The 17,344-nt window shown below is 51.5% G+C and overlaps 6 protein-coding genes across 6 annotated transcripts; 4 read left to right on the top strand and 2 right to left on the bottom strand.

The window, feature by feature from the left end:
* Positions 1-1,078: 1,078 nt before the first annotated feature.
* Positions 1,079-2,736, top strand: Triagg1_5770 (uncharacterized protein; the record flags this gene model as incomplete). The annotated part of the gene is made up of 3 exons (XM_062900321.1): positions 1,079-1,532; positions 1,623-2,342; positions 2,411-2,736. 3 exons carry the CDS (start codon positions 1,079-1,081, stop codon positions 2,734-2,736), a joined length of 1,500 nt encoding a protein of 499 aa, XP_062755283.1.
* A 1,730-nt stretch (positions 2,737-4,466) lies between these two features.
* On the top strand, positions 4,467-4,985 carry Triagg1_5769 (uncharacterized protein; the record flags this gene model as incomplete). The annotated part of the gene is made up of 1 exon (XM_062900320.1): positions 4,467-4,985. One exon carries the CDS (start codon positions 4,467-4,469, stop codon positions 4,983-4,985), a length of 519 nt encoding a protein of 172 aa, XP_062755282.1.
* Positions 4,986-5,462: 477 nt separating this feature from the next.
* On the top strand, positions 5,463-5,885 carry Triagg1_5768 (uncharacterized protein; the record flags this gene model as incomplete). Its single annotated transcript, XM_062900319.1, has 3 exons — positions 5,463-5,525; positions 5,591-5,702; positions 5,770-5,885. 3 exons carry the CDS (start codon positions 5,463-5,465, stop codon positions 5,883-5,885), a joined length of 291 nt encoding a protein of 96 aa, XP_062755281.1.
* Positions 5,886-7,009: 1,124 nt separating this feature from the next.
* Positions 7,010-9,257, bottom strand: Triagg1_5767 (transcriptional regulator family: Fungal Specific TF; the record flags this gene model as incomplete). The annotated part of the gene is made up of 4 exons (XM_062900317.1): positions 7,010-7,695; positions 7,751-8,907; positions 8,981-9,072; positions 9,144-9,257. The coding sequence occupies 4 exons, from the start codon at positions 9,255-9,257 to the stop codon at positions 7,010-7,012; spliced, it is 2,049 nt and encodes a 682-aa protein (XP_062755280.1).
* Positions 9,258-12,593: 3,336 nt separating this feature from the next.
* Triagg1_5766 (uncharacterized protein) lies at positions 12,594-14,492 on the top strand (the record flags this gene model as incomplete). The annotated part of the gene is made up of 1 exon (XM_062900316.1): positions 12,594-14,492. One exon carries the CDS (start codon positions 12,594-12,596, stop codon positions 14,490-14,492), a length of 1,899 nt encoding a protein of 632 aa, XP_062755279.1.
* Positions 14,493-15,130: 638 nt separating this feature from the next.
* Positions 15,131-16,939, bottom strand: Triagg1_5765 (uncharacterized protein; the record flags this gene model as incomplete). Its single annotated transcript, XM_062900315.1, has 1 exon — positions 15,131-16,939. One exon carries the CDS (start codon positions 16,937-16,939, stop codon positions 15,131-15,133), a length of 1,809 nt encoding a protein of 602 aa, XP_062755278.1.
* Between the last annotated feature and the right edge of the window lie 405 nt (positions 16,940-17,344).

The following is a 17,344-nucleotide window of genomic DNA, read 5'->3' as shown; positions in this document are numbered from 1 at the left end:
ACCCCCCCCCCCCCCCCCCACCCCCCCCCCCCCCCCCCCCCCAGACGTTTCATTCTTCCCTAGAAGCGGCCACGGCCAGCTGTTCGCCTGCACCGAACTTTTTCTAAAATCTCATCATGCAACGACACAATGGAACGTCAAAGAAGCATATTCTTTTAGGCTATATCACGTAGCTCGCTGTCCATGTGACCGGATGACTATGCTAGAAACACCACGAGGCCGGGGATTTTGTCTTTTCTTACAAATGACGCCATGAAGAAGTCGGCAGCTCGTCATTTTTTACAAAGGTCCTTCCCCCCCCTTCCTGCAATGGAAACAATTTAATAAATAGGTTCGGGTATACGCACCATTTCAGAAGAACTCATGTGATCATGTTTTGAATTGGAAATCCGTGTCGGCCGAAAGGATGACTGCTTTTTGTTTTTTTTTTTCGTTACACGGCTGCTGGGTACGGCAGACGAGAAAGAAAAAAAAAGGGGGGGTCGCGAACACACTCGGTGATATCTTGAGATCGGCCAGCGATGGCAATGACTTTGTAACGTTCCAGCATTGGTGATGTAGTGCAAGAAGCTAATGGATTGATTCTTTTCTAGCTAGGCGGGTTGGATTAGAACGGGGGGAATACGTTACTCTTTTTCTTCTCTTCAAGTTTTTTTGTAAGCGGAAACGATGGGCCTCCTTTGAGAAGCTTTCCCCCCTCCATCTTTCCGCGTCTTAGACGCAATCCAACCATGTCTCAGCCCGCCCCAAGACAGCACCACCGCCATTCCCGCCCTCGATTAGGATCTCGATCAGGCCATAGCAGATAAAAAAAGGATCCAGTTTGCTGTTTGGTATCGTGTAGCGTTGGGGGAGATAGAGTTTACGTGGCTGAGGCGGGGCGCGGACCACCCCAAAACAGCAACACCGACACCTCTAGCCCATCAATATAAATAGTATGATGACAGTCTTGGTCGTTTGTTGGTTCAGGTTGTGTGTTTCCATCATTTCCTGGTGCTGAAAACCCCTTTGTTGTGATCCCAGTTCTTTCGTGGCGTGGAAAAAAAACATTACAAGAAAAGAAAAGAAAAACTTCAAGATGCTGCGCTCAAGCTTCATCAAGGCCACTCCCGTCCTGCCCCGTCTGCACCGCTGCCTCGCGACGGTGCAGACGCCAAAGCCGGCGCCAAAGAGGCAAGGGGATATTTCGGACTCCTTCGTCTCGCTGTCGGGCGTGGAGCAGGCGCCGCTGCCGGATCGCTTCAGACAGCTCAAGTTGGAGCTGGTCAGGGGTCGTGAGAAGGAGATTGCGGCGAGCTGGACGAGGCTGCTGCGGACGCTGCGGAGGGAAAACGAGGTTATTGCGCAAAAGGGCCCTGCCGTGATTCCCCAAGTAGAGTTTTCTGACCTGAACTTTGGGCTGGACAATAAAGTCAAGGAGGAGATTAAGAAGAGGGGAGTGGTGGTCGTACATGGCGTAATCCCGGAAGGCGAAGCGAGGGAATACAAGGCCCGCGTGGAGGAATATGTCAAGCAAAACCCAAACACAAGAGGTAAGGCTTCCCTCTCTCACACACACATACATGTATATATCGTATTGGTTTTGAAGGGGGGTAGACATGATGGCTAACGGTCAACGGTAGCTTTCCCAGCTCATGATCCACAGGTATATGAGCTATACTGGTCTGAGCCACAGATCCAAGCTCGCTCACACCCGTCTATGCTTAAAGTACAAAAGCATCTCATGTCAGGCTTTTGGCACACGTCATCGCCGAGTGCCCAAATCTCCCTCGACATACCCCTATCCTATGCTGATAGGCTTCGCATCCGTCAACCCGGCGACGCGGCCTTTGCACTGGGCCCTCACATCGACGGCGGCAGCGTTGAGCGCTGGGAAAAAGACGGATACGGACGTGGCCATGTATACGACAGAGTGTTTGAAGGCAGATGGGAGAAGTATGATGGCTGGGATGCTTCCGGCAGAATCGATGCCGTCAACGACCTTCACAACGGCCTAGGAGCATGTAGTGCTTTTAGAGCATGGCAGGGCTGGGTCTCTATGAGCCGAGTAGGACCAGAACAAGGCACTCTGTTGACGTATCCTCTGATGCTGTCAACTGCGTACACGCTTCTGAGGCCATTCTTTACGCCTCTTGATACCACCAAGAAGGGGGATGCCTTCTTGGACGAGAAGAACTGGACATTCACTGGCGATGCTGATATGACCAGCGACCTTCAAGGCGCACATCCGGGACACGGGCAAGAGCTTAATGATGAGCTTCATCCTCACCTGGAGCTTTCAAGGACCATGACACATGTGCCCGAGATCAAGCCCGGGGCCTTTGTGGCATGGCATTGTGACAGTAAGTCTTGTCCTCTTCTCTCCCTTCTTTAACATCGTGCTTTGGATAGATACTAACATGCCTTTTAGCCATCCATGCCGTCGACAAAGTTCACAAGGGACAATCCGATTCGAGCGTGCTCTACATTCCCGTATGCCCGGTGACAGAGCTCAACGCGCAATACCTCGCCAGACAACGCCAGGCCTTCTTGGACGGCACACCAGGACCCGACTTTCCGGGCGGCGATGGTGAATCAAAGCACATCGGCCGCGTGACAGAGGATATGGTGCGGCGATGGGTCAACCCCGAGGGCCGACGGGCAATGGGCTTGGATAAGCTTGTTGCGAGTCCTTCAGCCCTGCCTGGAGCGAGAGAAGTGGTGGATAGGTTTAACGCGACTTTGGGGCTGATTTGAGAGAGAGAGAGAGAGAGAGTTTATTTTCATGTAACTTTTTTTTTTTTTTGGATTGGCGTGAGGATTTTGCTGTGGCCTTCTTTTGGTCCCGTGGCATTGGTTGGTATGCTGTTTGGAGGCGAAGGCGAGTGGAGGATGAGACTGCCCTGTACTGTACACTATCTGGGAGGCATTTGTAATATGAAGCGTGTCTCGCATCGAGCGGCGTAGCGTCGTGGACTAACAAGATTCTAGTTTCTGCTCGGTTTGATGACGGCTTATTGATCAGTAATACGGATAGAAGAAAGGGAAAAAAACAAGAGGCGGGATATGCAAGCAACACTGTGCTGTGCTTTGCTGTGCTGTGCTTTGCTGAACTGTGAACACCATGTCAGCGCGGACGGTGAAGAGTTGCTCCTGAAACCCGTTTGTTGGGTTCACAGTCTTGTCCTTCAATTTCTAAGCTGAAATGTTTGCTGAGTAAAAGGCGTCATTGTTTGCTGATGTCTCGGCTGCGTGGTAATCCAAATCTTGGATCCTTCAGCTTTGGTAACACGGGGGGCTTCTCTTGATCGAATCCTTCGGCAGGCAGATACACAGGGAGGGGACCGTGTTGAGTGAAGCGAAGCCCTTGAACGTTGCACTTTGTACTTTTTGCGCGGATCGATTTGTCATTGCACAAGGAGATGGAGATGGAGATGGAGATTGGATAGCCGCGAGGTGGGTAGTAGTAATACGGTGCTGACTGGATGGCCGAGAGCCGAGCTGTTATTTCCACGGTCCGCACCGTTGTCCACTTTGGGAAAAGGAAACAAGGGAGAGAATAAAACGGGCAAAAAGAGACGAGAAACGAGCCGATGAGAGTCATGGGTCACTCGATTGGCCCCTTGGCCCATGTCCAACCGAACTTGTGTGTTGGAGTGCAGAAATGATGCAGATGGCCGGATTCTGCTGCCCCCCTTCGGGTCGTCGGCGTCTCTCGCACTGGCTCGGCCAGTCAGTTATTAGTGAGCATGAACATGGACTAGGGACTCACACATGCACAACAACAGCTCATTGGTGATCCACAACGGCTGGGAGTTTGCCCTCCCTGTGACATGAGGGATTGACAATGAATGACACGCCGCTCGATTTCATTTGACCGCTCTCTGGCTGGACTGCGGGAGTGGCTTCGATGCGATTCTAATTAGTAATCCAGCGTCGTGTTTGCGTTGCGGGCCTTTCAAGCCTCGATTCTGGCCAACAGCTAATGGTAATGCTGTGCCCAAGAGGATCCGTCTGTGGGCCGTTGGGAGGGGAGTTGAGCTGGAAGAGGAGAGAGGATCCGTTGAGTCAAGCCGCAGTTGCGAGAGAAGCGGAAGCGAGACAAGCGGCGACGGAATACGGAATACGGAATTCAAGCGAGGACGGTGACCAGACTATCGCGAGTCCTCTCAGACCAGAGTAGTAGCGGCTTGTAGTTGCTAAGTTTGACTCGAGGATAGGCGGAGACCACCTGCTGATTCAGGAGAGGGACATTAACGTTGTACGTTATATTCCCGATGGATGAATAGCATAGTGTATAGTCCAAGTGAATACGCTCGGGGTAAATGACCCAAGGTTAACATTGATACTAATATATATATCCCCAAGGCCACTCCCTCTCTTGATTGCGAGACTCCAATTGTCAATTGCCTCATCACATCTCACCTCTTTTCTCTTCTAAACCATCCCAAACCCAGCCAATCAATTCGAGTCCTAATCGTTCCAAGATGAGCTACTCTCTCTACGACGCCTCCATCCCCCTGGCCAAGAGCGCCCTCAAGTCTCTCACCAACATCCTCAAGCTGGGTGAAGCCTCACCCAATGCTGCCGCTCTCCTGGCCGTCCGCATCCATCCCGACATGCTGCCCCTTGTCTTCCAGGTCAAGATGGTCACCGACACCTCAACCAAGATCGTCGCCCGTCTGACCGGCGTCGAGCCTCACTCCTGGGAGGGCGAGGTTGAGACCTTTGCCGATTGTTACGCCCGCATCGCCAAAGCTGAGGAGATCCTCGCCACTGCCGACAAGGACGTCATCAACCAGCGCCAAAACGAGCTCGTCACCCTCGGAATGGGCTCTGCTGGCACGTTCCAGATGCCCGGCTCCAACTACCTCAACGGCTATGCTCTGCCCAACGTCTTCTTCCACCTCTCCACCGCTTACAACATCTTGCGCAAGGAGGGCGTTCCCCTGGGCAAGCAGTCCTACCTTGACTCCTTCATTGGCCAGTACCTCAACAAGCAGTAAGAAAAAAAAAGTGAAAAGGAGAATGGATATCGTCAATTGATGGAGGGAAAAGTAACGACAAACTGGACTCGTTGGAATGAGCTGGAAGAATGATCAAGTATGTTTTTATTCGAGCGCTGTTAAACCGCAATACCCTATGGATTCTCCTTCGCAAAAGAAGGAGGAGACGGCAATGCATAAGCAGAAAAGTGAATTGAGATTTTTTGACTTGTTCCCCATCAAAAGAAGCACAATTGCCCCTGCTTGATATTGCAGCCGTATATGTACGTGTATTTATGTACAATTACAAAGTGAGGCTGATCAAAATCCTCCGCCTGTCAGCAAAGGTACGTACATGCAGCTTTACCTCAGCATCGCCGTCGCGACAAAATCTCTACCACCAGTAAATTCCTCTCCAATTATTATTAAGCCGGCGCCTCCTCTCAATTCCTCCCGCCACCACAATCTCCTCCCGCAGCAATCAGCAGGAAAATCACAATGTCGCCGTACTGGTACGCGCTTCGGCTCATCCAGGCTTTTGAGGATCGAATCATCGACACCGTAAGTGTCCCTTTGACAGGCGCACGACTTCCCCTCTCAACTATCGCTCACGCAACAGCTTCCAGATCCTCCGCCAGCCGGGCTTCCACAGAGCCGTCGGCCGCGTCCACCGCGCGATCAACGAGAAGCAGCATGGCCGAAATCCGCACGAGCCGCTTGCGCCGGGAGAAGCTACGGGTACGGACGCCGAGTGTTTGAAGATTGAAGGGAGAGACTGAGCTGACGAGAAACTGTCTATTTGCAGCGGATCCGAATCCGGGAGGTCGAACGGATGGATTTTTCAGGCATTTCATCGGCGAGCTGAAGAACCAGGCTCGCGGGAAACCGACCGACATCACTACGAAGCCGCCTGCCAAGTGAAACGATGCTCATCTTGAGGTCGAAGAGAAATACCCATTTACGCCCGCCACGACTGCGATGATGCACCGGTATAGACGAAGAAGTCGATACCGGTCCTTGGCTGTGAGAGAATAGCTATGCGCCGAATGTCTCGCACTCGCACATCGTCGGGCAAACGCCGAAACGAAACGCCGCACCTCAAACCATCGCCACTCCGAGCATCAGGTACATAGGATGGGCATTTCTAGCCCCTTTCCTGAGCTGGACATAGCATCACCGGACTCATGCGATGCTTCATCATTGCGTGCGCATCATCTTAAGATGCAGGAAGAGAAGAGCAGATACATGGGCCCTTGTTGCTGTAAAGAACCCAAACATTACACCCAACGTGGAGCGTGTCTGTATGATACAAGCTTCAGCGATGGCAAGACGTGGAGAATACGTCAATGTTGATATGAATCACGATTTTGATTTTGATGCCCCGAATAAAAGGCACCTACCAACTCTTTTATATATATCTTCCTCGGGTGACTCTTATTGCCTTGCTTGCCCATGATGCGAAATCAGATCTCTTGTCGATGATGAGCGCAGGCCTCGCGTCTAGCTCTATAGTGGCCAATAGCACAGGAGCTTTCAACAACAAGCATCCATCCGATATGGTGTAGTGGCTAACATCGCTCGCTCTCATCCTTCGAGTGCCGAGCAGCCCTGGGTTCGATTCCCAGTATCGGAGATTCAATTTTTTTCTGCATCATCCCAGCCCCCCATTCTGCGTTTGGCAACCTTTTTGTCTTTTTCTTTTTCTTTTTCAAGTGTATTGTTATCTAGTATTCTTGATGAGCTGTAGGCATATATATGATTGTTGAACCGAATGTTACCCAATTTCCCTTTGAATAGTGCTTCGTGTATAAGCGTCCATTATCCAACACTCAATCAAACTGCGTGGTATAGACCAATTGGTAATGTTATCCCAACTCACCCATAAGAGTGGCCTGTTCAGTCATGCAACGGCTGAAAACGCCTGGTATCCATCAATCGCAAATTGATACCCGCGCCTCTCTAAATACAAAACACCCCTGACTATCTACCAAGCGGTTACGTATAAAAGCTATGCGCATTCAATCTAATCCCATCACAACCATGCTTCATGCCGCAAACTGGCCCCAGTCTCCCCAATTGGGCGGAAGACCAATATCGAGATTTGCTTCCAAGGCATCTTCCACGGCGTCTAGGTTAAAGTTGGGGTCAATATGCCCAAACACATCCTGACCCGAAATCGCGTCAATGACGGAAAAGTCAATGACGCTCTCAAAGCCCAGGTTAGAATTCATCGTCACGGGGTCCCCTGACGGCGTAGGACCCGGATCTTGAGCAACTGGCGCATCTTGATCATCCATTACGGGCTTTGGCGGTACTTCGGCCGGCTGAGGACTGTGCTCCTTAGCCAACGTGTTGGCCGCTCGCTCCATTTCTCGTAATACGCCATCTCCAAGCCCAGCGACAACTCGAGCGCTCCAGTAATGTTCGCTATAAGATCGAAGGAGGTCGCAGTTTCTTTTGAAGGCGTTCATTGCTCGCGTGCGGAACATGGGCAACCGGCTGTGCCTCATCTTTCGATACTCGACGCTGAGAGCGAGCGACACTGCGTAGGGAATAAATGGAAGAGAGCTTAGGCAGTCCCTTTCTACTGCGCACGCGATGCGCTCGGCTGCAAGTGAACGGCGGGCATTGGCAGATGGGGGTGGCAATGTCGAGGCTGCGATGATTGTTCCTGGCCGGGGAAGCCGGCACGATAGTATTATCACGGCATGATAAAACGTTTCAATAGTAGCTAGTAACGTTGGTCAGGAATATAGCCACACATGATTCGTCTGTAGAGAGCTTACCAATGAGAGATGTTGGGACTTTCAAGGCATCTGCGTCCACAATCATTGCTTCAAGAACGGGTAGATCAATGTATGCGACTTTATCAAAGCCGGACACTTGCGCACTAGGGCCAGGGCGATACAGCTCCACGACTTTATCCAGCCATTGTGCCACGGATAGCAGAAGCCGGAAGGCAGGCTGGCGTTTCTTGATACAAGCGTCGAGATCCGCCCCAATATCTCTCTCATGGATCAGGCACGGTCGTCCATACATGGCGGCATTTATCCTATCCAGGGCCCAAACTGCGCAAAAGAGATTTTCCAATTCACCAAAATTCGGCCCATCATATCTAAGAAGGTGTAACCCCAAAGTTTGGATGTGGTGGATTGCCCTACCCCCAAGCTGAGCCGGTAAGTCGGACTCTTCCGCGCAGGTAGGCTGAGTATAGAGGGATAGCATGGTGAGCGCTTGTATGTGTACCACTCTGTCGGGAATAATGCTTGTTTCCAAAATGGCACGGACCGAGGAAGACAATGCGCTGGAGAATTCGGAGGGCCGCAGCGGGCTGAGGCCCTTATTCTTCAGACGCAGATATGGAGTCGCCTGTGGATCAGAACTGGCTGCCAAACAAGCAAGTTGCCGTAGGACGATGCTGGAAGGGCTGTCTGTAGGTCCACTGAGGGCGGCCTCGGGGATGACGGGAAAGATGGGGTGAACTCGTTGCAAAAACAGTGCTTTCAACCGGGCATAATCCTCTTCAGGGGGCAGGCAGGACAGGCAATGCTCTCGTACAAACGGGAGCATAAAGCTGTCCATGACAGGTGGAGGGCGCGAGGTGATGAACTGGGATGGCTGTCCAGTAGTAGCTGCGGGAAACCATATGCCCACATCTCCTTTCTGTGATGAGGCACGGGTCACACTGGGAACTGCAGCTTCCATGAACATGCCCTCTGGGTTCAAGTCGCCCACAAAGCGTGACGACTGCGGTCGCGCGGCAATGTCCTGCGCGATGTGTGCTGCAGGCGTATTTGCTTGCGTTTCGCCATGGTTGAAGCCTCCTGGGAGGGGCCGCCGCGAGACGGGTGATGAATGAGTGTTTAGACCAGTTCTGCCGGCTGGTGTCGCGGCGTCCTCCCCGCCAAGCGGCCTCATGCGGACTGAAGGCGTGAGAGATGATCTAGAAGTCCCAGGTCTCGGCATAGTGTCAGAAGTTTGGCAAACATCGGGGGGGTGATACAGCAAGGCCTCACGAGGATTGAGAAGGGGACGTTTCCAGCAGGCCTTTGTGGTCTTCGAGGGAAGCGTCATCAACCATGGCATCTTCCGCATGGTTGCATTTTCGCTTCAACGCCGTTAGCAAGCAGGCCGTTAGTCCATGCATCTGGCAACGGCGACGGGAATCAATCACGATACCTTCTTGCGCCTGCACGACAGACAGGCCTGCTGGACCTGTCGTCGTTTCACGGGCAAACCGCCGCGGGCGGGATCAGACGCGACGAACTTTACTTTGCGTGCCGGCACGGCCATGGCGACATTGCCTTGGTGAGCAGGTTGAGAATGGATCATTCGGCACCTGGAAGCGCCGTCATCTTCCGGCTTCTCAGGATGGCGGGCTGGGCCAGAGGAAGCAGGATGAGGATGAGCAGAGGATCAGTCTGAAGCTGAAGCAAAAGAAGCATGACTGACGGGTATGGATTGAGCTTGGCCGTATTATGGGGTCCAGTCGGATCGGTGGTAACCCGGAGGAATCAGCCTGGAGCATGACTGTAGGGAAGCTGGACGGTGCTAATTTAAGCGGTTAGTGGCCGTTAGCAGGCGCTGCAGGGCCCTTGGCCGCCCGCCGTTGTCCCTGGGCTGTCCCTGGGCTGTCCTGGGGGGGACTCGGTCAGCTAAAATTGAAGCCCGGGAAGCTTGGGCATTGGATTTGTTACGTTACCAGCCCCATCCGTGGGTATTAATCATGGACATCAAATCATCCATACCACACCAGCTTCATCGTGCCCGTCTCGTCGTTCGGCAATCTTGGGCACTTATCTGCGCATGCAGCCTTATCTCTGCAAATGGTACGAGGATGTACATGTTCCCACCCGTGCTAAGCCCTGCGGCACAGGTACATGTACTCGTACCTGCGCCAGCCACTGAGCTTAAGTGGACGAGGCATGATGTGGACATGCACGTATTATTAATAGCTGGAATCATCATTGATCAATTTCAACATTTCACATTGGATCAACATGAATCCTTCAGACAAAGATACCGAGGACTCTCCGTGCTGGATATCCTGCCGAGGCATTCATTGCCTTGTCCTGCATAATCCTGTGAGTCATCTCCATGGTCACCTTCACTTGACCCTGAATCACGCATTTGTGCATTATTTAGCAGTGTGACTGAATCACGACATTCGTGCTGTGATTGTTAGCAACCTGGTCACTCTGTGACATACATCTGAAGTTTTCAACACTATGAGGATGCACACGGCTTCCAATGTCCGCCGTTACAGTTGCTTTCCAGCTCGTCCGCATGCATCTGATGGACTTCTCATATTTGCTCTTCTCATATTTGCCTGTTGGTCCTGTTTATGCACCATTGGACGTGATATTGTGACTCCATGGTGGAGCAAATTGATGGTCATGATGCTCTTAATCTTGCTACTGATTCCTTGTAGAATCACCCCATCTGTATATAAGCATGCAAGTTCCTCACGGCCAGGTGCATCTGAGGGTAGTGCACTTTATTCTCCATGATTATAAAAACATCACAGTCCAACCAAGAGACTTCACCATGATGCCGCTATTTGATATCGCTTACCTTGTGCAGCAGCAAAACAGACAGGCTGCTGCTGTGCATGAGGCGCCAATACCACCATCCGCTCCTCGGCGCTCTACTACACGATCTGCGGATGACCAACAGCCAAATACCGCTCGGGAGCAGTACTATCAACTACACCGAGAACCTCTCCAGAGACCCTGGTACTATCGGAAACGGATGCTGCCATTCGCAATCGTCATGACAGTCTTCTCCACAGTCCTTAGTTGCGTGATGCTGGCGGTGACATTGACACGAAAGTCTATATTTATGATGAAGTCACATCCAAAGGAGACGATAACGCTGTCCGCGATAACCATGACAACACACTCTGCTGTAAAAACCAGTATTTTGCAGGATAGGCCGAATTTGATGACTGTATCGAGCGGCCCATCCTTGTCATTGACCACACTGGTGAGCGCGCCGCCACCTATGACTACATTACCATGACCAATGCGACATTACACACTGCAAGTCCAGCGGCTCCGATCCTCTCAGCACCGAATCTCGCTTTGGGCTCTATATTGGGAATCGTGAGAGTAAAAGATCATCAGCAGGTTCTGGTTTCTGACATGGAAAGGGATTCTGAGTGGAGAGGCGTCGGACAGATTCGAGACTTGCTCAAGAACGCACGTCAGAGAAGCAATTTTTGCGGCAGCTGCGACAGATGATGCCAGTATTGAGCACCCATTCTATCTCGAAGAGAATGACACCGCTTCTCATGTGTTCATGAATCCAAGCCTCCCAAGGAAACGCAGAAGTTTGTCTTTTGGTAAAAAAGGCACGGCCGCTCATACGGAATATATGTCTCAACGGCGTCCCATGTAGGTGAATACGGCACCAATGTAGTAGTACTGTCGTACCAGGACCCGAAGAAAATTTGCAGCTTGGAAGGTCGGAAGATGTCACAAATATCGACTGATATTCTTACGATAAATGATAATAGGATGGTGGATGAGAATACGGGCAATAAGGCTGTGGTGTTTCGAATAGATGCCAATGGGTGGCAGTGAAAGGTCCGTGGAATTGTCAACACGACCACCTCTGAGACTAATTAGTAGAGATGAATAAGTGTCTTGACCTTTATTTATTTTTTTCTTCAAGATTGCATATTTGGCTTTCGGCAGGTCGTTTTTGTCTTTATGGCGAGAAGAGAGCCTACTTACATGCCGTGTCAACAACAACAATAACAATCCACTTGTATTGGGTTTATAGTGGGATGATCAGCTGGCATTGTCTTACCTGATATCTATTGTTTGGCTCACACCTGTCAACTATTCTCCCCACATCCAACTACGCGTTGGTTGGGTTCTGCTCGCCCTTGACTCGGAGGGTTCTGTTGATGGCGGGATGAGAGGTTTTCATACACTTTACAAAAGACGCGACAGTACGGAGTACTTGTTTCCTGGAGTACTATCTATCTGTATTTTCTTTATCAAAAAGTGCGGTTACCTGTAGTCTAAGACATGCAGCCCGCCCTCGATAAACGCCCAGTTCGTTGGAAGAGAAGCTCTGCCGGGAGACGGTGGGGCCGGCTGTCCGATGTACTCGGGCGCTAAGCCTCAGCAGGCAACATGTAAACAAAAGCTGCCCGAGTCGAGCATGGGTTGATGCAAGGGCTACACGTATTTACTCGTATGCGCGTACATGGTCATGATAGGAGAGGGGCAAGTCTCTGACGCGGTGTGTACAATAGGCATGGATGTTTACCTTGAGCGCTAGTGGTAGAAGCCAAGATTCTCCGTTGGGCCTATCTATATGCTCTGATGTCCGTTCCCACGACTTGTCCTGAATCACGTCCTCGTACTGTTCGAAAACAAAAGGCCGTCTTGAGTTCAAATGAAAACAAGGAAATAATACATCTAACAGTTTGCCGATATGGAAGGTCTGGACCTTCCTGTTGCGTTACGCCGCAGCCGACGATGCTGCGCGCGCACAGCTATCAAATCGGAAGTGCCTCTGGGTATTTCGACGCCTCCAGGAACTCCCCACGGGAGAAAAAGAGGATCTCGTTTATCTGATCCGAGCTCTTCTATAATCTCAAGCGGCCTTACACCAATGGTGCGGCGCACGCATCTTGCGACTCCGAGAAGTCGACGGTCAGCCCACATAAGAAGCCCCAGCTCGGCCCCACGACTGAGTCGCCACACGGCTCTTGATCTTCATCAGACAGTTGATGGTCGTGTTGAACGTCGGATGCGTCGCAATGGTTTCCGTGATTTACTTCACAAATTCGAGCAGGAAAAACGCCGCAAAGAACAGACGGCTCAAGCACAGATTGCCCGGCTCAAGGCTGATGTCAGGGCCAGAGACAGTGAGATTTACGACTTACGGAATGCAACGGTCATCATGGACACAGAGAGGGTATGGCTCCTAGAACGGCAAGTTGAAGAACTCAAAGACGAGCTTTCCAGGAACTCGGTTAAAGAGGGGGTGACTCAGTATTACAGCTGGGCGAAGTCATCAAGTGATGCCTCAAAAAACGATTTAATGGATACGGCTCGAGATGATGATCACTTCGGTGACAGCACCATGTTACAGTTGCAGGCCAGCACACCGGCAAGGGCAAGATCCTCGTTTATGACTCCTCCTGCAACAGGTCCACGCATGCTTGCATCTCCATGCTCCCGGGCTGCCTCACCAACACCCTCCTCTCGCGATACTCCGTTGTGTTATCCGGACTCAAATAAGCAACTACTTGAAGAGGAGATTGCATCACTGCATTTTGAAATGCACAGATTGACAGCGACTTTGGATTCATATCATGCTCTTAGTGCGCGCATTGGCGATGCGCTATCAAATGGCCCTTCGGAGAGAAGCCGAGCCTTTTCTACCCTTGAGACCGTCGAGAACCAGGTCCAGTTACTGCTACAAACCATGTCCGAACGGGCTACCGCAGCTTCACATCTCACGTCTGCCATTAGCGAGTTGGGGTTTCCCGGCGATGATGTGAGCGAAATGGTTTTGTCGCTCGCGGCTGGCTTTCGAGCTGCTCGTATCGAGCTAGAGTATTTCACACCGGGAGAGGTTTCTTTGCCGCTCACTTCCCGCGGCGCGCAGGTGCTTGATCTTCTGCTAATGCGTCTGAGAGACCTGGCAAAGAAGTCCAAGGAAGATGACGAGTCAATTAACGAGTACCATGAGATTGAGCAATCCCTACGCAAACAACTTGACTCACGAGTCTCCGTCATGGATGAGCTCAATGAGAAGATCGCGGGAGTATACCGTACGCTCGACGAGAAAGACAACCGTGTCAGAGAGCTTGAGGTTAGCAATGACCGACTCAAGGGTGCAGTTGACGGCTATGTTCGCGACATCGCAGAGCTTGAAAAGCTCGTAGCACGAATGGAGAAGGAGCATCGAGAATCTACAAACATGCATATCTCTCAGCAGAAGTCGAGTGAAGATTCAATCGCGGCCAAAGATACTATCATCGCCGAACTGGAAGCTAAGATTGAAAAAGCAGTCGTCCAAACCGCAGAGCTCCTCAAAGAAATGAGCGCTACAGAAGTTTCTCTGACTAGGCAGACGGCTGCTATGAGTAGACAGCACAGAACAGCACTCGCACTTCGGGATGCGCGAGTCTCCGAGCTGCGAGGTGATATTGACAGGGTCAACGTTTCGCTACAACTTGCGCAAGATACCATTCACGCTCTTCGGAGAGAGAATAGCGGGATGAAGGGTCAGATGGAGGAAGAGAGGAAGAAAGCCAAACACGCTATGGATTCGATGAAGGAGGAGCTGCAGAGAGTCTTGCGATTGAGCCAGAGTTTCCTTGGTGAGCCTAGTATTGGTGATCCAAGCAGCGAGTATGGTAGTAATGAACCAGATACGCTTCGGACGGTTGTACGCTCGGGAGAATACTTGGAAAGCTTGCGGCGCAGAGGGAGTAGAGTATTGCGGAAGAGATATGATAGTGGTCTGGAGCTTCTCAATGAGGATGATGGGGACATTTGAAGCGGATGGTTTTGCACAGCGATATATCAACTTACGAGGGATGCATATCTGGCGTATCAATAGTTGTCGTTTGCCGTTATTCTTTGATTGAGAAAATGTTTCTTACTCATATTTCGTACGTTTAAGTTGGTCTGCCGAATGAAACTCGACTTACCTAGATCTACAGGTCTCTAGAACTACTCAACCTACCTAGGGAAACTTGATCACCATTATTCCATCAGCTCTACATGTGACTTTCCAACTCTGTAGAAACTCATACCTACTAGGTACATGCAATTACTACATTTTGCAAACCGTCAAGGCCTCGCTGTACATGTCACACATCCAGCAGGCATTAGGAAAGGACACATTAGAGTAGAGACATCAACTTTCATAAAATTTCATCCGTCATATAACATTAGATACCTATGAAAAAAAAAAGCAAAAATACTTAACCAGTAGATCATTGTTCGCTATGCGGCTTGCTGAGGCTGTGTGTTGTAGTATGAAAACGTGCTAAACGGAGTCAAGAGCAAATGCATAGAGACATGACGGTACAAGCTCCCCCCAACAGCGAGAGAACATTGAACCCAAACCCAAAAATGAATGCCAACTTTTTCCTTCTCATCCACTGACCCCCGTTCAGGGCCGCGTTCTCTTTATTTGTTAAACTTCCAATTGGGCGTGTAATCCGGATGCAACTCCAAGTCTAGGACCAGGGCTCGGAACAGTTCGATGGGCATGAAATTGGCCTTGAGGAACGCGTCGTTGAAGTCCTTCTCAGACATGTGATTGCTCTCCAGAATCTCCCTGTGAAGTTCAAACAGCTGCAGTGCGCCGAGCATGTAGCCGGCCTGGTAGAGAGGACCGTAATCGCCGTTGAACGACCTTCTGACTTCGCCCTCGGCAGTGGACCTTTCGTGGCCGACCCATTCGACCAACAGGTCAATGCATTCTTGGGGAGACATGAGTCCGAGATGGAACTTGAGAGAGAAGATGATGCGGGCGCAGCGGTGCATTCGCCAGAACATGGTGCCGATGCGGTCTTCGGGCGTCTCGAAGAAGTCGCCGCGCTCCCAGAAGACATACTCCCAGTACATGGCCCAGCCCTCGATGCTGAAGGGCGTGGTGAAGATCTGCCTGTGGCTGTTGTGACGCTCGCTCATGTAAAGCTGGAGGCGATGGCCTGGGATCATCTCGTGGAACGCGGTTGCGCGGGCAAAGTGCCTGTTGTTGCCACGCATCACCATCTTCTTCAGCTCGTGTGGCATATCGGCAGTTGGATAGGCAACCATGATGAGAGGCCCGCCCAGGAAGAAGGGTGCGACCTTTTGCATCTCGGGGCTCATCATGGTCATGCGAGAGACCTCCTCTGCCAACGGCGGGACGGTAACCAAGTCATGCTCCTTGACAAAGGCGGCACCCTCGCGGACGAGCTTCTTCACAAAGCTTGTTTGCTCGCCGGGAGGGACGGCGTGCTTCTTGACGGAGTCGAGAGCCTTCTTCCAGTTGTCACCATAGCCAAGCTCCTCAGAGGCGGCCTTCATCTGCAGTTCACAGTAGTGAAATTGTTCTTTGGCCAGAGTGATGAGCTCCTCGGGCGAGTAGGGAATCATCTCGGTCTCCAATTCAGCCATCAACGCCTCTCTTCCGAGAGGCTCGCCGATGATATCGCCCGTTTCTCCCTGATGCATCCCCGCCAACTTGTCTTGGATGAGCGGGATGAATTGTGACATTGCAGCATCGGCTTCCTTCCACGGGGCGGTGGCCCACCAGTCGAACATGGGATCGTACGATGAATAAAAGTTGAAGAATTCCTGGAGATGGCCTCGAAGTTCCGTGACCACCTTGGAGGCTCTGAAAGCAGCCGTCTTGCTAATCTTGATTCTGTCATTCTCAATGCCGTCCTTGACCTGGTTGACCAGCCTTGCAATGTCTTCGAGCTGCTGGGCGACCCGCTCATTCGACAGGGGGTCGACGTCTCGGCGAGCTTCGCACAGCGTAGTGATGAGCTGTGCAAAGGGAATCAGGCGTTGGATCTCCTTGTTGGCCTCCTTCTGGGCGTACAACTGGTGGTTCTTGCGCCTGAGGAAGTTGCGGAGGAGCAGGAAGTCGATCTTGTCCGACTGGTTGAGGGCTTCAAAGTCGAGGCTGAAGAGGGACTTGAGCTCATCTGAAAAGTAGCGGCGCAGCCGTTCGTGACGGCCGGGAGAGACGGAGATGCTGTAAAAGACCTCGAGCTCCTCGACGTCGACTCTGATCCTCCTCACGCGATCAGGCAGCGATTCGGACGAAACGGTTTGTGCTGGCTTTGGCAACGCGACCCAAAGGTCGTCCATGTTACCGCCACTTGGGCTGGTACCGCCACTCGCACTCGACACGCCGCTGCCATCGAGAGACGGGTCAATGGACGGCGCCGTCGACTGGATTGTCGACTGGGCCGTCTCAACCTGACTGGTATCACTCATGATGAAGCTTCCTAAACAGTGATAATCAAATTGGAATGGAGTCTTTGCGTTGAACAATGGGCAGCTCGTTGCTGTAAGCTCCACGCTAGGGAGTTACTACTTTTACGGTGAGGGGAGAAGCTTTTTGCAGTGGGAAAAAGAAAGCTCCTGACATTGTACCGTTGATACGCGCGAATCTAGCTTAGTGGTTCTTGTACGTGTTTATGCCGGGCATATGTCGAGTTTGCATAAAATAGTGTACGAGTCCGTCTCCGTAATGCTCCGGCCTCTTGCGAGTCGGCAATAGTCAGCCGACAACGGAACTGTCTGTGACAGCGAAGCACAGTTGGGCAGCATCTTGGCGATGGGAGGTTTGAAGGAATCAAAAACCCTTCCAAAAGGGAGGAGATTTTAAGTTTTGTACAA

This window comes from Trichoderma aggressivum (genome assembly GCF_033847375.1).
Source record: "Trichoderma aggressivum f. europaeum strain CBS 100526 chromosome Unknown scaffold_021, whole genome shotgun sequence".
NCBI lineage: Eukaryota > Fungi > Ascomycota > Sordariomycetes > Hypocreales > Hypocreaceae > Trichoderma > Trichoderma aggressivum.
The sequence above is the reverse complement of the archived record's forward strand: the minus strand, read 5'-3'. Positions and strand labels throughout refer to the sequence as shown.